This window comes from Amia ocellicauda, chromosome 1, assembly GCF_036373705.1.
Source record: "Amia ocellicauda isolate fAmiCal2 chromosome 1, fAmiCal2.hap1, whole genome shotgun sequence".
Lineage (NCBI taxonomy): Eukaryota > Metazoa > Chordata > Actinopteri > Amiiformes > Amiidae > Amia > Amia ocellicauda.
Window position 1 is genome coordinate 36,541,692 of NC_089850.1, and position 19,380 is coordinate 36,561,071.

General features: G+C 43.4%; 1 protein-coding gene across 4 annotated transcripts; it reads left to right on the forward strand.

The window, feature by feature from the left end:
• The first annotated feature begins 183 nt into the window (after nt 1-183).
• Nucleotides 184-16,827, forward strand: fosl2 (FOS like 2, AP-1 transcription factor subunit). 4 transcript variants are annotated; one of them, XM_066703272.1, is made up of 4 exons: nt 184-1,068; nt 10,776-11,030; nt 11,750-11,857; nt 13,760-16,827. In XM_066703272.1, the coding sequence occupies exons 1-4, from the start codon at nt 940-942 to the stop codon at nt 14,321-14,323; spliced, it is 1,056 nt and encodes a 351-aa protein (XP_066559369.1). In that variant the 5' UTR covers nt 184-939; the 3' UTR covers nt 14,324-16,827. The 4 variants fall into 4 exon arrangements, with proteins under 4 accessions (XP_066559369.1, XP_066559398.1, XP_066559387.1 ...); XM_066703301.1 differs by lacking the exon at nt 184-1,068 and adding an exon at nt 1,836-1,970; XM_066703290.1 differs by lacking the exon at nt 184-1,068 and adding an exon at nt 1,839-1,966.
• The last annotated feature ends 2,553 nt before the right edge of the window (nt 16,828-19,380 follow it).

Here is a 19,380-nt window from a genome sequence, read left to right on the forward strand (position 1 = left end):
TCTGACGCAACTGCCCATTTTTGGAAACATGCGTCAATCGACGGGACCAAATAAGACACAGTTATCAGAATAGGGGTGTTGCGACGCAGGTAAACACCTTAGACGTGTACATCGGTTTAAATAAAATAAGCAAAGTGTCCTGATCGGTTTTAAAGGGGTTACTAAAATACAATAGCTGTGAAAGGTTGATCGTGGCGGTAATTATAGCAGAATGTGGAGTTTCAGATTTCAGGCGCCTCCCCTGTAGTAACGGCTTGTGAGAGGGTGACGTGAGCGAATCCGCATGGCACTTGATAAGCGGAGTTGCAGTTCAATGTAATGCCATTGAAGTGAGTCATCTGAGCAAGCGGTCGGCAAAATATTCAACAGGGGGAAAAAAAGGAGGCTGAACTGTTCCAGCGGGATAGAGACAAGGGAAAAAAGAGAAAGAAGCAGAAGGTGTCGCAACAGCTTCTTATTTAAAGTATAGAACACAAAACGCCGGCCGGAGTGAGTCACTGTCAGAGCGGCTGCGCGCTGGTGCGGGCAGTTCAGAGACGCGGCGACTGCGCTCTCACCACCCCAGCCAATGGATGAGTCAATGGCAACGCAATAAAGAACCGCTCTCGGAGGAAAACTAGTCTGTTTTATTATTTGTAGCTGTCTGTTTTATTATCTCAAATCTATTTTTGATCATAAAAGAAAAGAAAAACAATTGTCAACTTTTGGGGACTTTTATTGGGGAGAAGAAAGTGCTCAGAAAGTGAGCAGCCGCTGTTGGCATTCTGGGGTATTGCCTGATTTATTCCTTTTTTTTTCTCGACGATTGAAGTGTCTGCGACTTGGGATTGCGCTTTTCTGTATCGTGCCGTTTGGGAGTACTGAGCAGACAAACGTGGACACCCGGAGCCCGACGGAGCTCGCATCCCTTCCCGAGCCCTGCTCTTCTTATCCCGGATCATGTACCAGGACTACCCCGGGAACTACGACACGTCCTCCCGTGGTAGCAGCGCTTCGCCGGCTCAGCCAGAGTCCTTCACAAGCGGCAGCAGCACCATCGGCAGCCCGATCTCTACCTCCAGCTACCAGGTAACTATATCTGCGAGGGTCTCACTCAGCCAGGCGGAGCGGAGACCACCTGTATGTGTTGCACAAAGCCCAGGGTGGAATCGGTAGTAGTAGTATAATTATTAATAACATTAATCGCATTATAATACAAATAACAGCATTATACATACTTAAAATATTATATTGGTGTTAATAATCAGCCAAAGCCTAATTTTTTTTATAATAGCCGTTTCCCCATTGTCAAATTCCCACCTGGATTAGAGTCCCTTAGTGCATTTCAGGACCCGAGAGGTTCTAGAAAATGCCATGATCGTGGTACCGTTTATCTTGATTTATTTTAAGAGGAAGAGGAGATGAACTGAGAATTGCAACAGTGTATAGCCCTTACAAAAACCCTGCATGTCCCTTTTAATGATATGCAGTGCAACAGCTACAAACAAATGTAGTTTCGCACACCTGGATGTATCCATTTATTTGAAACCAGGGACAACATACATTGTTTCCAGTGGGTCACGCATGTATAGAATGGGCTCTATGCCTTCAGTGTTGGTGTTTATACAATTGCCCAACACAGTCGCTAGTGCAGACGGCTTTTATTGTGCATGGCTTTGTGTGTTTGCCAAGGGCGTGAAAAGTTGTTTAAGCATACCTGTCTGCTGTGTCCCTGGCGGCTCAGCGCAGGCGCTTCTCCGCAGCTTTACTAACCACATTCCTTTCCGTGCGGATAACGAGTCCCCGACCCAACCGGTATGAAAATGTTGCTTCTTTGTATTTTACTGGGATGGTACAAAGAAAAAAATGTGAACTGAACACCTCTGGTAACTAGTGGTATATTTGCGATTTGTATTAAGTGAAATAAAACAAAGTAAGGAGGTAGTCCGCTAAACGTCTCGACTTCTGCACGGCCGGATCCTCCATGGTAAGTAAGTATCCGTGTTTTCAAGAGGAGTGTTTGATGCGCACGTCTGTGACAGTCAAATTCAGAGACACAAATTTGGCTACGCCTTTTGTACTGTGACTGGGTGAGTGGGACAGTGTATAGGCACAGCGTTTTACCATAGCAGCACTGTGGGTTGCGGGAGCTGACAACCCACACGCATCGCGCACGGCTGCAACACCAGCACTGTAGTTTGCGTGCGGGGATGGAAAACGCACAGCTAATGGACCAGAGCAGCAGCCGAGCACAGAGCCTCTGACCCGCACATACTCGCCTTGTCCTTTCACTGCGATCCCGACGCTGCGTTAGAGCCCAGCCAACTTTGATGAACTTTTCTTGGAACAGTAATATCTCGTTTAAACAAGGTCTCTCTTTAAGTCGTTGTGTGTGTGTGTGTGTGTGTGTGTGTGTGTGTGTGTCACTTGGCTCAGCTAATAACGCTCATTCAGATTCGAGTTGAGCACATCGTTTGCACACTTCACACCCAAGCGAAGCACGGCTCTCCGCAGGACAGAAAGCGCTCGGTGTGCTGCTGCTGCTGCTGCTGATGATGATGATGATGATGTGTGGTAACGCATGACGGGCCGGACGCCTCAGAGCCGCTTCTCCTCCGCTGTGCAGCCGCGCGCTCGTCCGGGTCCCGGTGCCGGTCCGGTCTGAGAGCGAGGCTGGGCGCGTGGGAGCGCGAGTGCGCAACAGGGCCGATTCCCCGGACCCGCAGCACACGCGTGATCACTGGAGAGCAAGAAACAAGTTGTTTTTAGGGGAAAGGAACTGGATCTTATTTCGTCTAACATGGTGCTCACTCTTTACTGGAACCGAAAAGCGTCAGAACAATTTTAGACGCGTTTACATCCTTACCCTAGTGAACCGCGAGTTTCTCAGAATCGGGAAAGCTGGACAGAATGATGGATTACTGGGTGAGAGTAAAACTAACTTTATTTATCTGTTTATTTATTAACTAATGCTTGTTTTTCACAATCTTATTTAATTAACAATGGCACAATTGCTGAATAAATCGCTGATAGTCTGGAGTATTTCCTGTACTATTCTCATAAGCAGGTAACATTCCTGGTGTTTCATTTTCTACATCTTTTTTCACTACAATTGTGTTCCTTTAAGCTATTTTATGGTCACTGGTGAGGTTCTTTGTTGGCAATAATCCAACCCAATCCTAACCCTAACTTTAAGTCAAAACCTACCCTTAATCATAACCTTCATCCTAAACCTAACCCTTCCACTAACCACAGCCCTCAGCAAGGATGGTGACATGTGAAGAGCAGCCAACCATGCTTAGTCAAACTAGGGCATATCAAGAAGGCATCTAAGGCAGTGGTTTCTCTCTGGTATATATGCATGTGTATTTGCATTAGCATATATGTGTGTATTTTGTCAATCTTAAAAATAATAATAATATATAAAAATAACATGAAAAATGCAATAGCCCTCTGGTAATGTATGCATCTTTGCACTGCAGTCTATGCAAAACGTGCAAACATATCTGCTTCTAGATCCAACTGTGTGAGCTACTGTTGAGAACAATGGGCTCACATTGAACTGAGTTCAATCATTTCAGTATTAAATGCAGCAGCTTTTCCCACTGGGGTACTGTATTGACTTAAATGGGTTGAAGTACTTTGTGCAACAGCCTTCAATTTAAGGAACACTTAAAGGGAGAACTAAGGGCAAAATTAATTTAATTTGCTTTATGCGACTGGTCACAAGGGTATTCTAAGTAGAAGCAGCAGGACATGCGTATGCTCTAGTATTTGCTCAGCGCCACAGAGCCCTTAGTGATAAATACTGTAGAATATCGGCATGGCATGAAGACATCCCAACACCATGCTCCAGCCACAGCACAGACCAGCCCAAGCCTGCTGTGAATGCGTCTGGAAGAGCACCCTACAGACAGGCACGCATACAGACACACACAGGGAGAGCTGTTCTGGGGCCTCCAAGGTGATTTCCAAATGATAATACACCTGGGTACTTTTACAAAACCCCACAGCAGAGGTCATTCGAATTCTAAAGAAGAACAGGAGTTCTGTGGAATTCAGTAGCACTGCCATAGCACATGTTGAACTTGGCTCTGGTGATTATGGGAGAGGCTATGTAATGGTTTAAAGAGACAGCAGCTGGTGTTCAGTAATTTATATTATTATTATTGTTGTTGTTATTGTTCTATAGACTGTAATTTTAAATAGCCATCCAGTGGAAGGGGCATAGGTGTCAAGAATGGGGACTAGTATTTTTACTTCAGCTCCTCTTAAAACAATTGCTGATAATAATCCATTCATCTGTGCAGAAGTCTTTTAAGGTACAGATGGTGTGGAGCTCTCCACTGTCACCATGTAAATCTCATTTAGTTCCCACTGTTAACCATTTAGCTCCCTTATCAACTGGGCAGTTGAGTTAAGTTTCCTATGGTTAATCATTACTTTATTCTGGATAAATAGATAAGTAGATATTGTGCTCTGCAAGGCACCAAGAAGCACCAAGAGTCTGTGGCTTACATTTATTCATACTGGTATCCCTTGGTACTTTAAAATAAATCAGCATTCATATAATTTTAGTGAAGGATACAATTAGTACTGCTGCTGTAAAGGAGAATATTAATAAGTGCCGTCTGTATGCATTTGTCTAGAGGAAATAATTTCCTGAATATTGATATTGAATTGGTTTCATGTACAGAGTTAATAATTCAGATTCCTGGTCTTCAGTCACATCAGCCAGGAGGGAAGTGTGTGAGCAAGACACCTGCCCCCCATCAACTCTGCCATACACATGGCAAAACAAACAGCACTCAGACTGACACAATTGGACACTTCCCAATCAGAAACTCTGGAGTATTGAAAACGAGCATTCCTGTCTACATCTAACTCTATGACACCAGAACTTGAAATATGCTATCATATAAACTTTTTTTTTTTTTTTTTTAATTTTATTGATAATAGTATATTTTACAATTGGAGTTGTATGTACAAATCCCAGTTTTGGGGAAGCTGGATGAAGTGATAGCAAGGTGTAGAGGCTAGAAAGAGCATGCTGCAATACTACACGCAGACAGTTGTGTGACCGGGAATTGAAGAAGTAAACATGCTCACGATGCATCTTTGAATGTATCCTTAGGGTCTGTTTGAATGTTCTGGCTTTGGAATTTCCTCCAGATGTTTTGGTGCCATACCTACAACCGTGCCTTGTTTTCATTGTCTTGAATTACAGGCTACAGCTTTGATATTGTTGAAAAGAAAGGCTCCATCTTCCTGTTGTATTTAATAAAAGGCAGCCAACAGACTCTTGACCAGTGACCCATGGAAATGTAGCACTAATGTAACGCTAAGATGGGACATCCTGTCAAATGAAATGTGGATGGTTATTTGGAGATAAATACTTAACTGCTAGCTCTCTTCCAGGTCAGATTGTACTGAACAGCTTTCATTCACTCATGTTTCATCCTTCTTTAGTTGTGTTCTTCAGCCCATCTGAAATAATCACTTCAATATTAAAAGCAGAAAGTTAGGGTTAACACTTTACTGTCTTTTTATGAAGAAAAAATAATAATTTTCCTCTGTATTGCTTGCATTAAAAAAATACCTTTTACTCAAAGGGCTTCTGTGTTGCAGAGTATAATTATCGGGCTGCTCCTCCAGTGGTTGGTATTTTAATCAAGTTAAGGTTTGTTCTACACAGCAGAAGTCTCCAAAACCACTCCACTCCAGGACTGTTAATTCATAGGATGCAGGCAAAGTAAGATGGCAGGGTGTTTGTTGCCCTAGGAACATGTGAAACTAATATTTATTTATTTATTTTTTTTTGGGGGGGAACAAGAAACATACTTATACATGTATCAGTTGTTGGGTTCAATTTATGTTCACCTTTCTTCTGCTAATATTTTTCAATATTCAACTATATACAATATATAATGTCTAATTGAATCGCCTATAAATGAGTCATTTAATTATTAATGACACTTTAACACCGCCTAACGTTCCTTTTTGCTAAACATGATGCAATGGTATCTTGTCTAGCAGAAGGAACAGTTAAACACGCCTCATTTGTTCATTTGGAAATATTTAACAAGGCAAGAGGCGTTCTGGTCGTTTGCATTATGCTCGGTTTTCAAGGACGCCTGCCTAGTGTGGTGTCTGTGAATGTGGCGGATGGGGAGGGGGTGTATGTGTTGAATAGCGGGACTGTTTCTGCCCGGGGTGTGGTGAATTCCCGGACAAGGGGCCACATTTCTCTTTGCGGGGGACATTTCCAGGAATGGTCCTTGAACTTACCTGCGCTGACACTACAGTACTACATTAGCTCTGCCCACTCTTCCCAGCTGAGGTGGGATAAAAAAAGAGTCCCTTCTCCAGCGCGGTTATAAAAGAAGGAAAAATAAAATTGCGCAACAGCTGGTCTTCAATAACCGCGTCGTGAAAACAAAGTAGTGGTGGTTTCGTAATGTGTTTGTCTCCGGACTGAGGTTCTCCGTCAGCATATGAGTGAGGCAGGTTACATCACTAATCGTATGTCCTATTGCACTAATTAATAAACCGAGCAGGAAGAAGAAAAACATACCAAACACTCCTACTACTGCTAACAAGGTGTGTATGTGTATAAACATTATACATATATAAAGTAGTGGGCTAATATATTCGACATTTGCGTTATAGCCTAACGATCCCTTATCAGATTTCCTTTTCTGTTAAATGTATTGTTGGATTTCAAAGGCAGGGCGGTCCGTTTGCATCACGGCTATCACGGCAGCTCCTGTTTGTAATACCGGGAGTGATTATTCGGCACTGTTACAACAGTCCCTTCCCAGAAATGACGGCTGCTCCCCTCTCCGATTCCCAAAACACTGCCCCCACAGCCCTGACCCGCTCCTATTCCCGTCCCACAGCATTGCGCTCAGTCGCTTCTGGGAATGCACAGCAACGTCTCCAGCATCCCAGGAACGCGGACTGGTTTGGCTCAAAAACTCCAGCTATTTGGTTTTATTAATAACAATGAATTTCGGTTCCGGTTTTAGTGGAACTTGCAGTTACGCCTTAATTAGCGATTCAAATATGACTCTGCCCATGTTATATGCTCCAAATCATGAAATAAAAATGATGCCTTAACCTGCACCAATCTGGCATGCTTGGTATTTCACATAGCCACGCGTAAAGACGCTGCGTCCTGCGATAGTTCTCTGTAAAGGGGTTAGAAGTAACATGCTTTGGGGAAAGAAAAAAAAAAAAACAGGTGAGGGTTTTAAGTTGCTGACCAAATGATTAGATAGATCGGCTGTCAGGTTTTGACTTTAACTTATGCAGACGTACACGGTGTAATTCTAGGACGGAATAAAAGGAAATGCATCAACTTCTCCATAACTTTCCCGAAGTTGTCTGCAGCTGTGCTTTCCTTTCTCAGCGCGCCTGCAGGGCCCGGCCTGGAGACAGCAGCCTGTAGAGATGTGTGTCAGACTCATGATACCAGTTTAACCCATTACACATCCAAACACAGAAACGATGTGTTATCACGATTCTCTCTCCAGCAGACCCAAGACAACTATAGTTTTGATTTTGAAGTTGTACATATTATAGTTTGAAAACACCACATAGATAATATGTGAAGATATCCAATTGTTTTGTTCCACACAATGTATTATTATTGAATTGGTAAAGATATTAAACAGACTGCTCTCTTAAAAGAAGCAGATGTAATTGATAACTTAAAGGCAGTACAGATCCAAACTGTTAATGTGTTTTGAATTCTGAGTAGTGATGACTTACGGTTTGCTATTGTGACATTTTGAAAATAGATGAAAATATTTCAGCTGTTTTTGTTACTGGTCTGGTCTTCATCTTATCCTAGGAAAAATACCAAACTAGGATTAAAAAAAAAAAAAAGCTTTATTTTTTCTTTCATTCTGATGCACATGTTTAGTTAAACTGGAATGGAATCACTGCAGATGAGGAGATAAGCTCCCACTTGTCTAGTTTTCACTTTGGTCATTATGCACAAACATCTGGGTCTAGGGCTCAGACTAGCTCTCAGGAAATGTCCATATACAAAGTATCATTATTAACTTATGACTTGCACTTGGGGAAGAATCCCTTTGCCAGTCTACTTCAATTATGTTCTGTGTTTACACCCATAATACACTTTTACATTGCCTGACTTGTGCTAGGGACAGATGATTAGAATTGTTAATTTTAATTCTCACCAGTCTGATTGATACAGTACTTTTTTTTTACCTGCTTATTGTCAAATATCTTCAGTGTAGCCCCTTCTCTCTCTCCCCTTCTTTCTTACCCTCTATAATCTCTTTTTCATCTTTTATTTCTCTCTCTCTCTCTTTGTGTATCTGTCACTTCTTGACCCCAGGAAGAGAGGTTAATGGTGTTGCAAAATACTGTGGAAAAGACATACAAGTTGATGACAAGCATTAGAGAGGTACTTAGCTGTTCACCAGCTGGGTGCAGCAGCTACAGGCGAGTTGGGGCATGTTGACCGACACAGCGCTCAGGCACCAGATGTTACCTGGGAGAATGACAGCAGCTGGGGTGGTGGTCAGGAATACAGGAAAATACAGCAATCGTGTGCCTTTGCAGAGATTATAACATTTTTCAGATTTTGTAAAAGTTGTTAGTCAAACCTAAACAATTACAACCAAGTCTACCAAATCAACAGGTAATCCTGGATACCTCAGACCACAAAGGGCATTGCTGTACACTTTACCTGAATATGACCTACATACACAATCTATCTTTGCAGTTGATTCTGCTTTATTGTTTTCTTCTCTCCGACATGGTATTCTGGGTTATGGTAGGGAACTGTATTTTACTGTTGAAGAATTCCTCATGTGTCTTCCTTGTGGTTTCCGCCACAAATCTGGAGATGCAATCTTCAGGATGGGCATACGATACAAAGGATCACTTTGAAGCCTTTTCAGTTTGCACATTTTCTTACCTACTGTTTAAAGCCTGGCTCCTTTGTTGGGTTATAGGATTAAATAAGGAATGTGACTCTGAGTGCATATCAGCCAGGTACCACTGCACAGAACACAGTCATGCTGGTATATCATTTATCACTGGGTAACCGCAATGCCACAACAAGGTGGGTAGGGCTCGCCAGCAGAGACAGACATGTAGTGACAATCAGATAGGAAGCCAAAATAGCAATGTGGAGAATCTTGTAGGAGGTGGACTATCAGACTATCATATTGTAAAATACATATAGCTTTTAAATAACATCTGAGATATGAAGTAGTTCTTCAGTGAGTATTTTCCCAGTCAGTCATGGTCTGCTGTTTTAGTGTCTTTGTATCCTCAAAAGCGTACACAGAATCTACCCTGATGTGAGATATGTGAGTCTGATGTGAGATATCTGAGATGAGCTTCGCTGGTCAGGAGGCATTAGCATCATCCACTCTTATGACATGGCCTGTCATCTTCACAGAAGTGAGCAGCAGCCTGATGATTGGGGAAGGTGCTGTCCTGTGAGGGTATCATAGCGAGCTCTCCTGACTGGTGCTCCCAGCCTCAGGGGGCCTGGCTTGTAGATAGATTGAGCTAGAAAGGTTTTGACTGGTGCGAGAGTAGTTTCAGGGGGCAGCAGGGTCCCAGTGGCTTTGTGTTACTTGCCCGGCATTGTCTGAAAGCCACCATTCCCATCCAATTGTAACCTTCCCATTCACTAAGAGGATACTGCTGCTTGCCACTAGAGAAAGCCAACAGTGCATCGGATTTGTGTTTTGGGTGTAAGGCAGATGCCCACAATCCCAGCTGCCCCATGGGAGTTTGGCATTTCTGGATTATGTCCTGACTATGGTTTTTTCAGCTTGTATGAATGTTATATACGTGCTCGCCCATGCCGTTTATGTACGTATATATGATGTATATCTCAATGTTTTTTCCCCCCACTATGTATGCTTAGTGTGTTGACAGGATTGCTTATTCTTTATTCTTTATCTTGTGGTAAGATGAACAACTCTGTACTCTCCAGGGTCTAGATCTGTAACTGTAATCCAGCTCCATTACATCATTACCCCTCTCTGTATGTAATGAAAGCATCCCTACAGTTTAGTCAGAGGTGCAATTGTGGGTTTTCCAAGCTACTAACCCTGCTGTCATGATATTTTTATAAGGCTTGCTGATAAGGTTGCTGATTGAATATTCCCCAGCTACTATGGTTTAAAACTGAGGATGTGTGCATTTGAATGGTGTCTTACAATGATTAATGGCTGTCTGTAATATCAGTGCTGCCTTTATCGGTTCACCATCTGCTTTTTAAAAGATAAAACTGAGTAATGCAAAATTTGATGTGCATTTTTAATTGGAAAATATGACGACAGAAAACAATCTTTCCATTTTGCGTTGGGAAACCAATTATTTCTTAGACACGTGCATTGAAAATTTGAATGTGTCTCTAGCTGACAGCTCCTTATCTTTTCATTGATTGACAGTTTTCTATGTGCTGTTATGCGCTTGCCCAGTAATACTGCATTTTCTCATTCTTCATCTGATTTATATAAATGAAACCATGGAGATTTTATTTTACTTTAAGATGGCAGACATTAAGGAACGTACCACTTAAATACAGGATGATATAAGGGATTAGCAATTACATTTGGGCAGTCCCAGATTCAAGGAAATCTAGAATACACTCCATGCCTGTTTGTGTAGCAAGCACATCTTTTCAAAATCCTGAGAGGTGTTTTCTGTGATATTATCAAAACACAGCCTGTGACTCTCTGTCTCTGCTCCTGTGGCCCCTGCTCATGTCTTGCCTGTGTGTGTGCTCTTGTTCACAGAAGTATCGGGTCGACATGCCTGGCTCCAGCAGTGCCTTCATCCCCACCATCAACGCCATCACCACCAGCCAGGACCTACAGTGGATGGTGCAGCCCACTGTCATCACCTCCATGTCCAGCCCCTACTCACGCTCACACCCCTACAGCTTGCCCAGCTCCAGTGGCCCCGGGCACATGGGCCACACACCCCTAGCCAGACCCGGCGTCATCCGCTCCATTGGTGACACTCGTGGGCGCCGCAAGAGAGATGAACAGGTAAGGGCCAAAACCTGTCCACTTCCCCTGAACCCTAGGATGCGTTCAGAAGCTCTGCATGACTCTGGTAACCAGGGCAGTAATGTGCCATGCGGAAACATTGGTCATGAATGTGCAGAAGAATAGAAGGAGGGGCCATGGCAACGCGCATCTATAATGCATTAATTAACTGTGTGTTGCATTTCGGGTCAGCTGCTGTGGAGCAGTTTCTGAGCTGTTATTAAAGGCACGGTCAGATCAGCTGTAGCACAACTGTGGCAGCTTTTTGAATGTCTTTATCGATGCTTAGTATAGTTGTGGTATCTCAGTGCAGTGCTGGTGGAGGAGCAATGGGAGTCCTTTGGGGAAATGGATATAAAGTGAAAATGGATGCAGGACTGAGAGTATATACATGCACTTGAGTGTGGTGGGGCCAGTTCCCTTTATGAAAACCTGCAACTCTTTGGAAACATCTGCTTGCGTGAATTAAAAGTTGTGTATCATCAGAAATTAATAACATTTCGAAATCCTTCAGGAGATTTTGAATAAGATCAATGAGCTTCTTAGGACTTGACAAGCCAGATGGAAAGATGGGTTCCCCTTTTTTTTCGAACCTGTGCTTCTTATGTGTGCATTATCAGTTTAGGCAGTCAAGGCGTGATACTTACCTGTGTGTGATAATGTCTATATGCGAGGTTACCTCCAGTGACGGTGTGTTATTTTATTTTTTTTGCCTATAGCTCTCCCCCGAAGAGGAAGAGAAGAGGAGAGTGCGGCGGGAGAGGAACAAACTAGCCGCTGCCAAGTGCCGCAACCGACGGAAAGAGCTGACCGAAATGTTGCAGGGGGTGAGTGTGCGCCCCTTCTCTCTCCCCATAAATCCCCGTCCCCTCCCACATACAGACACCGGGGACAGTCTGACCGTGGCTGAAAAACACTGGCTGTAGAAACTGCTTTAAAACATCCCTCTTCCAGGACTGTTTTGAGTCCCTTACCCCCCTCCTCCCGTCCTACCCCTATGCCTGTAGTGACTTCAGAGAGAGATTATTTCTCTGTTTATTGTTTTACTGCAGCCAGTTGTCTAAAGTCTTCCTTGTCAGGGTAAGGCTGGGTTGCAGTCAGCTCTTCCAGTCAGACAGCAAATAGTTTAATGGAAATAATTAGCTCTCTTGCAGTAATGATCACCCTGCCAGTCAAAGGCAGGCTGGAATGTCCCTAGGGGCATAGTGCTCCTCCTGCCTAACTGATACTGCAGACCAAAGCACAACTCCCTCAGAGTACACCCTTGCCCACCCCACCCCCACCCCCACACCCCTAGCTCTGTAGAAGGGGGAAAAAAGGAACAGATAATGCAACAAGGAAGGTTTTTCTTTTCTGTTATATGTGCTTTGTGTTTATTTCCTTGTTCCTGTTTTCCCCTCCTGTGCTGTTTCTCTGGACTTGATTGTTCTTGGACCGTGTTCCACAGCCCTGTGTGCCCAGTGCCCAGCGCCTGTACCAGCTTCTGCTTTTTAAGGAGTTTGTCTTCCTTTTAGTTGTTCTTTTTGTACAGTAATAGTAATAATCCATTTCACAATATCCTATTGTCGTGGAAGTCTATCTTACAAACCCAGAGTTTTAGTATGCAGTTCATGAGCTGCAGTAGTTTTCGGTGTTTGTCTTTGCTGAAGGTTAAATCCACTGTTTCCGAGAGTGCAGAGTCCTGGCCTGGAAAGCGCTCTCTCCCCGCGCCCCTGGCAGTGGTATTTGTACAGCAGTCTTTAACAGTGCTGTGTGTGACGGATACTATTGGATTCATTAGAAGATGAAAGAAAATCATTACAGACTGAAATCTTTAAGCAGCTGTGAAGTCCCCTTTGTTCACTATGTTGTCTTGCTTTTATAATTTGTAATGTACAGTTGCCCCACATATTAAGTCATTATAAGAGGTTTCGTAATTTGAGAATAGGGGGAAGGGTTTAGGTTTCAGGCTCATCTTTAAATGTGACTACTTGAAGTTAGATTTTAGCAGAAGATTAGCCTGGCTGAATTACTACAGCGAAACAACAAGCTGGGAGAAGGAAGAGCAAAAAGCAAACCGTGCCTTCTGGTGGTCAATGTTGACATTACAACCAATATCCTGATGTAGCACATAGGTCAAGTCTCAATTTTAAAGCGTGTTTCCGGCTTACGCAATAGAATATGATTTTGATCATATGCCAGCTTCAAGAGGAAAGGAAGTGGTGAAGAGTAGGCATGTATGTTTTCATTTAAAATGAATTGTAGATCTGCTTTTCCATCTCTAAAAAGAGTGTATATGTGTGTAAATTGCAGCTCAGGGTTCCCAACAATTTGTTTTGTAAGATGATTGATAACTGATTTATTAATAATAATTATCAAAATAATAATGGAAAAAAAAAAAGTCTTGAAACAGCCTCAGTGTTTCCCCAAGACCAACCTACAGTATTGTTCTTGTTCAGACTAAATATGGTTATGGACCACTTTTATTAATGTTTGAGCAAAGGGGTTAATGTCTGCCCATGTTGCAGCAGCATCCCAACTATCTTATCCTCATTCCTTTTGACACGATTGCTCCTCAGGAAACACAGCTCCTTTGTTCCTCTGCATCCACTGCAAACTAAAGCACACCTCTGCTCTGGGTGGCCCCTGGCAGACTAATGTACTATAGGAAACACCAGAGCGCCCATGTCTTTGTGGCCCAATAACCAGCATCTGACCACTGCCTTCTCTTCCTCTGTGTGTCTGTGCAGGAAACTGAGAAGCTGGAGGAGGAGAAAGCCGGCCTGCAGAAAGAGATTGAGACCCTGCAGAAGGAGAAGGACAAGCTGGAGTTCATGCTGGTGGCACACAACCCTGTGTGTAAGCTGCCCCCGGAGGAGCGGCACCAGGGAGAGGCCCCTCAGCAGTGCGCCCCTCTCTCCCTGTCCATGCGCACCATGTCCGGGCCCCTGCACGGCCTCAGCCCGGTGGTCGTGAAGCAGGAGCCAATGGACGACTCTGGAGACAGCGGGCTGGCCACTTCGCTATTGGGAAAACCCCAGCGCTCCGTCATCAAGCCCATCTGCTTGGGTGGTAGTGGGGTTACCGGGCTGTACTGCCCTGAGGGAGACAGCCTCAACACCCCCGTGGTGATCACATCGACCCCTGCCACCACCCCCAACGCTCCCAACCTCATCTTCACCTACCCCAGCATGCTGGAGCAGGACAGCCCCTCACCGTCCTCCGAGTCCTGCTCGAAAGCCCACCGACGCAGCAGCAGCAGCGGAGACCAGTCCTCAGACTCCCTCAACTCCCCCACCCTGCTGGCCCTCTGAAAGCTGCCACTGGGGCGGCGCCACTGAGCAGGTAATCCTCCAGTCCAGACTGCAGCAGGGAGGAGCAGGACTGATCTAAGGCTGGCCTGAAGATGTGGAACTGGAAAGGGAGGTGGGGAGAAGAGGGGAGAGTTAAACAGGAACTCTTGCAAAATGAACAGCAAGCTTCCCCACCTCACCTCCCCTCACTTGCCATGCCCACACCCATGCCCCCTCCCTGATCAAAGACAGGAGCATCAGGAGAACCTTCAAGGGCTAAGGTGATTCTTCCCACCCCCCCCAATTTTGTTTACTTTGTTTGCTTACACACCCAAAAAACAGTACTTTCACTTCCTCCCAGTCACATCTCCTGGAGATTGGTGTAGTCCTCTCCTCCCCAGGTGGGATGTGGCCTGTGTTCAGGAAAGTATTAAGAGAGTTGGTGGGGAGGTATGATCTGGGAATGGGAGCTCTGCCGGAAGCCTGACCTTTGAAGGCAAGGGGCTTGCGGTGATATGAAGTAGATTAAGATAGTCAGATTGACTTTGGAAACAGTGTTATCGCAACTCCAGCCATGGCCCTGGGACTCGCGCACATGGCTTCGTCACCAGGACACAGGAAGGACAAGAAGTCCATGCTTATTTGCACTATGTACAGTGCATTCCTCCCCATGTCCCAGAGACGAGGATGACATTAAAATGGACACACCTGCCCCTCCTGCGATAGCCACTGCAAAGACACTACATTTCTGACAGAGAGAAGGGCTCTTCTGTTCTAATTGAGACTCCTTCAATTTTTAGTACTATTCTTATTTTTCTTTTTTCTATTTTTGATGTTTTAAAATAGACTTGTATTTATGTCTTTACTTGTTATGTAAATTGACAATCTGTTTTTTTTTGTTGTTGTTTATTTGTTTGGTTTTTTTCCTTTAATATTTTGGACTAATTTAAGATTTAAGCTCCAGTTTAGCTGGAGGAGGCAGGCCAATTGTGGAGCAACACAGGAATGACAAGCAGGCGAGCTTCTCCACAGAAACCTGCAGATCTCAGGCAACATGTCCGGGCCTCAGCCAGCAGCCATCGCGTATCTCACCTTAAGCATAACTACGTTAACCCAAAATTAAGTATTTATGGTTGATTATAGACATCGTGACTTTTTGTTGCTGACCTTTGAACCCCCTATATTAGCATTACAAAATATAGTATGGCCTAAAAAAAATATATTTTAGAGATGACAGGGTGGTGGGTTGAATGGCATTCACGTGTGGCTGGGCTGCTCTGTATGTTCCACACTGAACTCTACCAGTCACACAATTGGGTAGAGAAGAAAGCAGACGTGTGTAGTGGGTGCTGGTTGCAATGAGACTTGATACTCACACATCATTCCAGTTCTCCTGTCCTTGTGGCCACCCTGTATTGAATAAAGAGGGACACATTTGTTTTGTTTTTTAACTATAGGGTCTTTCTTGACCTCTGCCTCTCATTTCTGTCATGCAAGTTCAGCTCTGTGGACTTTATCTTATTTTCCTTTTTGTTTTGTTCTCGTTGATGTTGTACATGACAGAATGGGAATGTCATGCTGCTGGTTTTATTGAAGTCTGTGATCAAAGCTTGCTGTGCAATAAGAGATCAGTTCAGACAGCACTGTGGGTTAGGAGCCACTGTTACGCAGCATGTCTTGGCTGCTGGTCAATCAATATAAACCAATGTAAACTGTATTGCTTCCACCTGCCTGTGAGGTTGAATGGAGCGAGTGAACTGGATGCCTCTCTCTGTGGCTGCTTGCTCTGCCAGACCCAATACACACTTCACACAGAAGCGGTCTTCACTGTAATCCAGAGCACTGCTGAGATACACTAGCTGAGTCTGCGTTTCCTTTTTTCTCTAGGTGGGGGTGGGGGGGATATGGCAGGGGATTGTTCTTAAGTGATTATTATTTTTATTTTTGTGTTAATGATTCCTGGAGAGCCAGCACTGAATGGATAATATTGCAATATTTGAACGAGAACTGTAAACTTTAAACATTCCTTTGAAATCAAAATTTAAAAACTATTGTGCAGCAGTCACAAGTGAAGAGATGTACCGAACACTTTAATGCAGGAGCCGCAACAGCTGGATGATGGGACTTATGGCAATTTGCTGTTGCTGCTGCTCATCTCTGTTGGAGGAAACTGATGTTTAGGACAATTCCTGAGGATTATTTTGCTGTAGCCTGACAAAATATTATGTGCGATGTTTATAGTGTTGCAGTGCCCCAACCCTTGGAGAAAATTATCATTTAAAAACTGTACCAAAAAAAAATATTGTATTTTTATAGCACGGCGAAATCCTCTCATTCTGCAAGTCACCCAAAGTTGTGGAAAGCGACCTGTAGAGAGCCATTGCATCTGTAGTTCAAAATTACATTTCTCCAGACTTTTTTTTTTTTTTTTTCGGATTCTAATAGTTTTCAAATGCTTAAAAATAAATCTGTATGTCAGTGTTTGTTCATTTCTTAATTTAAATAAAAAAAAGTAAACCTATAAATGTGTTATTACTAAATCATTTTATTTTTCAAGGAATCTTATTGATTTATAAATAAACACTTGGCAGCAATTTAGTAGAGTTACCTGTGAAATATTATAACAAGGCAGATATTTTTGTGTGGAACAGACTGATGTTCATCACCGAAAAACTGATGGTCAGGTTACATGTTCATCAAGCTAACATCAATCCTGGGGTTTCTCTGATTGATCAGGAGCTTCACTGGGCAACTTTGTTCATCTGGTTCAGGTAAGCCAGTGGTGGAGGCAGTGAAAGCTGAAAGTGTCTGAAGATATTCAAATCATTCAGCTTTCTTCTCAAAGTTAGACAAGGATGCACATCTCCATTATGAATTGCCAGGCAAGTGAGTCTCAAGCACACACCTCACACCAGAGATTTGGTCCTGAAAGCCACAGTCCTCTAGACCTCATTGAAAGCTGGAAATGGCCACCTGAACCAAACATAACTAGTGCCAATCAAATCAGTTTAGTTGTTCAAAGCTTAACCAGACTACGAACATCCTGTGTCTCTCTGGGGCCATGGCTGCAGATCATATATTCAAATTATGAAAGCAAGACCTCAAGGTGGTTTCCAGATGATGTCATTGGACAAGAATTGAAAGCCGCCGCCTTTTCTACAGAATCAGAGAATGGTTAATGGAATGGACAGTCACACATCTCCGCTACTGCCTCTCACCCTGGGCCTGTGATTCGGTTAGTCACCCTGCCTGCACAGACAGGCACAGACTCACCCTCCTATTTAAAGCTGCTCTTATCACCACATCTGGGAAGAGGAGAGTCTTGAGTAGACTTGATCCAGAGCAATGCCACAGTAAACAAGCACTACCATCCTGCTTTGGTTTCTGGGTCTATGGAAGGACCTGGGCTATATATAATAATATGAATATCAACCAGAAAATCAAATAAAACCCTCCAGCAGTGCACATATTACATTGGACAGAAACTTTTACAGTGCGTTCCAAAATAGAACACATATCAATACATTTTATACTTGTTAGTAAAACAACCGTCTAAAATACAAATAACACAAAACAAAACTTTTGTTTTTAATAAATGATGGAAATCATGAATTTGCCCCGTGCCTTGTCTTGGAGATGGATTGATTCTATGTTTGGCCACGGATTCGCAATGTCTGTTTCATAACATCTGAAGCCTACTAGGTAAATATAGAGAGTGAAATATTATTAAAGTGCAGGGAAACAATAAAGTATGTTTACAGCACACCCCCTGAGGCACTTAAACATCAATTTATATATGCTTGGAGTGTTTATGAAACTTGTGTAACAAACTAAAACATCACCCAAAGAAATCAAATAATTTATATGAAAAAGCATTAAAAAGTGTGCCCTGAACACATAACTTAATCCTCTATTACATCAGTTATGGTTTATTATTATTATCCAGGGTGACTTACAATGTATCACATTATTTTTTACATTTACCCATTTATACAGTTTTAATGGAGTAATCTAGGTGAAGTACCTTACTCAAGGGTACAACAGCAGTGCCCCCACCAGGGATTGAGCCCATGACCCTCTGTAGCTGAGCCCAGAGCCCTGACCACCACTCCACACTACTGCCCCAACTATTGGTTTACCTCCCAAATAAAAATGTTCACCAGTAGTTCAGCTTTATATACCCCATTGTTCATGTTTTTAAATCAGGCTTGGATATGTGTTAAGATCTTTTAAGGAGATTCCATGACAAAAGATATCCGACAGACTTGCTAGGAGGGACATTTGATTGTATATCTGACGTAAATGTATTTTAAGTGTTTTTAAGTAATGTGCGAAAAGTATGGAAAATAGCTTAAGAATTAGTGTGTGACCTAATACAACTGTGGGTTAAATACGCATATCACACAAAGGTCAATATACACAACTGGGCTTTGACTCACTTCGAGTCCCTCATTAGTCACTGTCCAGGCTATGCTCACCCTCTGGCCAGCTCAGTACTCATGCTGGACTCCAGCCAAGGTACACGTGTTCACTTAACCCAGGAGTCAAGGCCCAGCTTTGTGAATGTGTAGAGGCAGTTTGTCAATGCATAATTGCTCATGAAAATAAAATGTACCAATTAATTACATCAGTTAATTCAGCGTTCAGGTGATGAAACAGAAACCAGAAGAGTCAGTGCCCTCAGGAGCAGCAGTTTTCTCTCCCTGACAGTGATGTCATCTCTCTTCCACTAGGTGTCACCACACAGACACATTCACAGGCAAGTTTTAGAGCAACAAGAGTCCACGGGTCTGACAATGTTGTGGGGGCTTGTGTAGCCTGTAGTTGTGATATTGATCTGAAACTTGGACCAACAGGATGCCAAGGCCACTGAGGTGTGCAAGGGGCTGCTTGTGAAAGGATAGGACCCGTGTTTAAAGTGGGAATATGTGTTCATGGTCTCAGCGCTGGGAAGAACAAACTCTGTCCATTCCTTGTCCTCTGCTGCCCTCTTCTGGTCACCTGTGCACTAAACACATCCTGAAAGCAGTGGAGGGACCAGTGTGCTCTGTATTGTGTTGCACCTCAGTCCCTAGTGA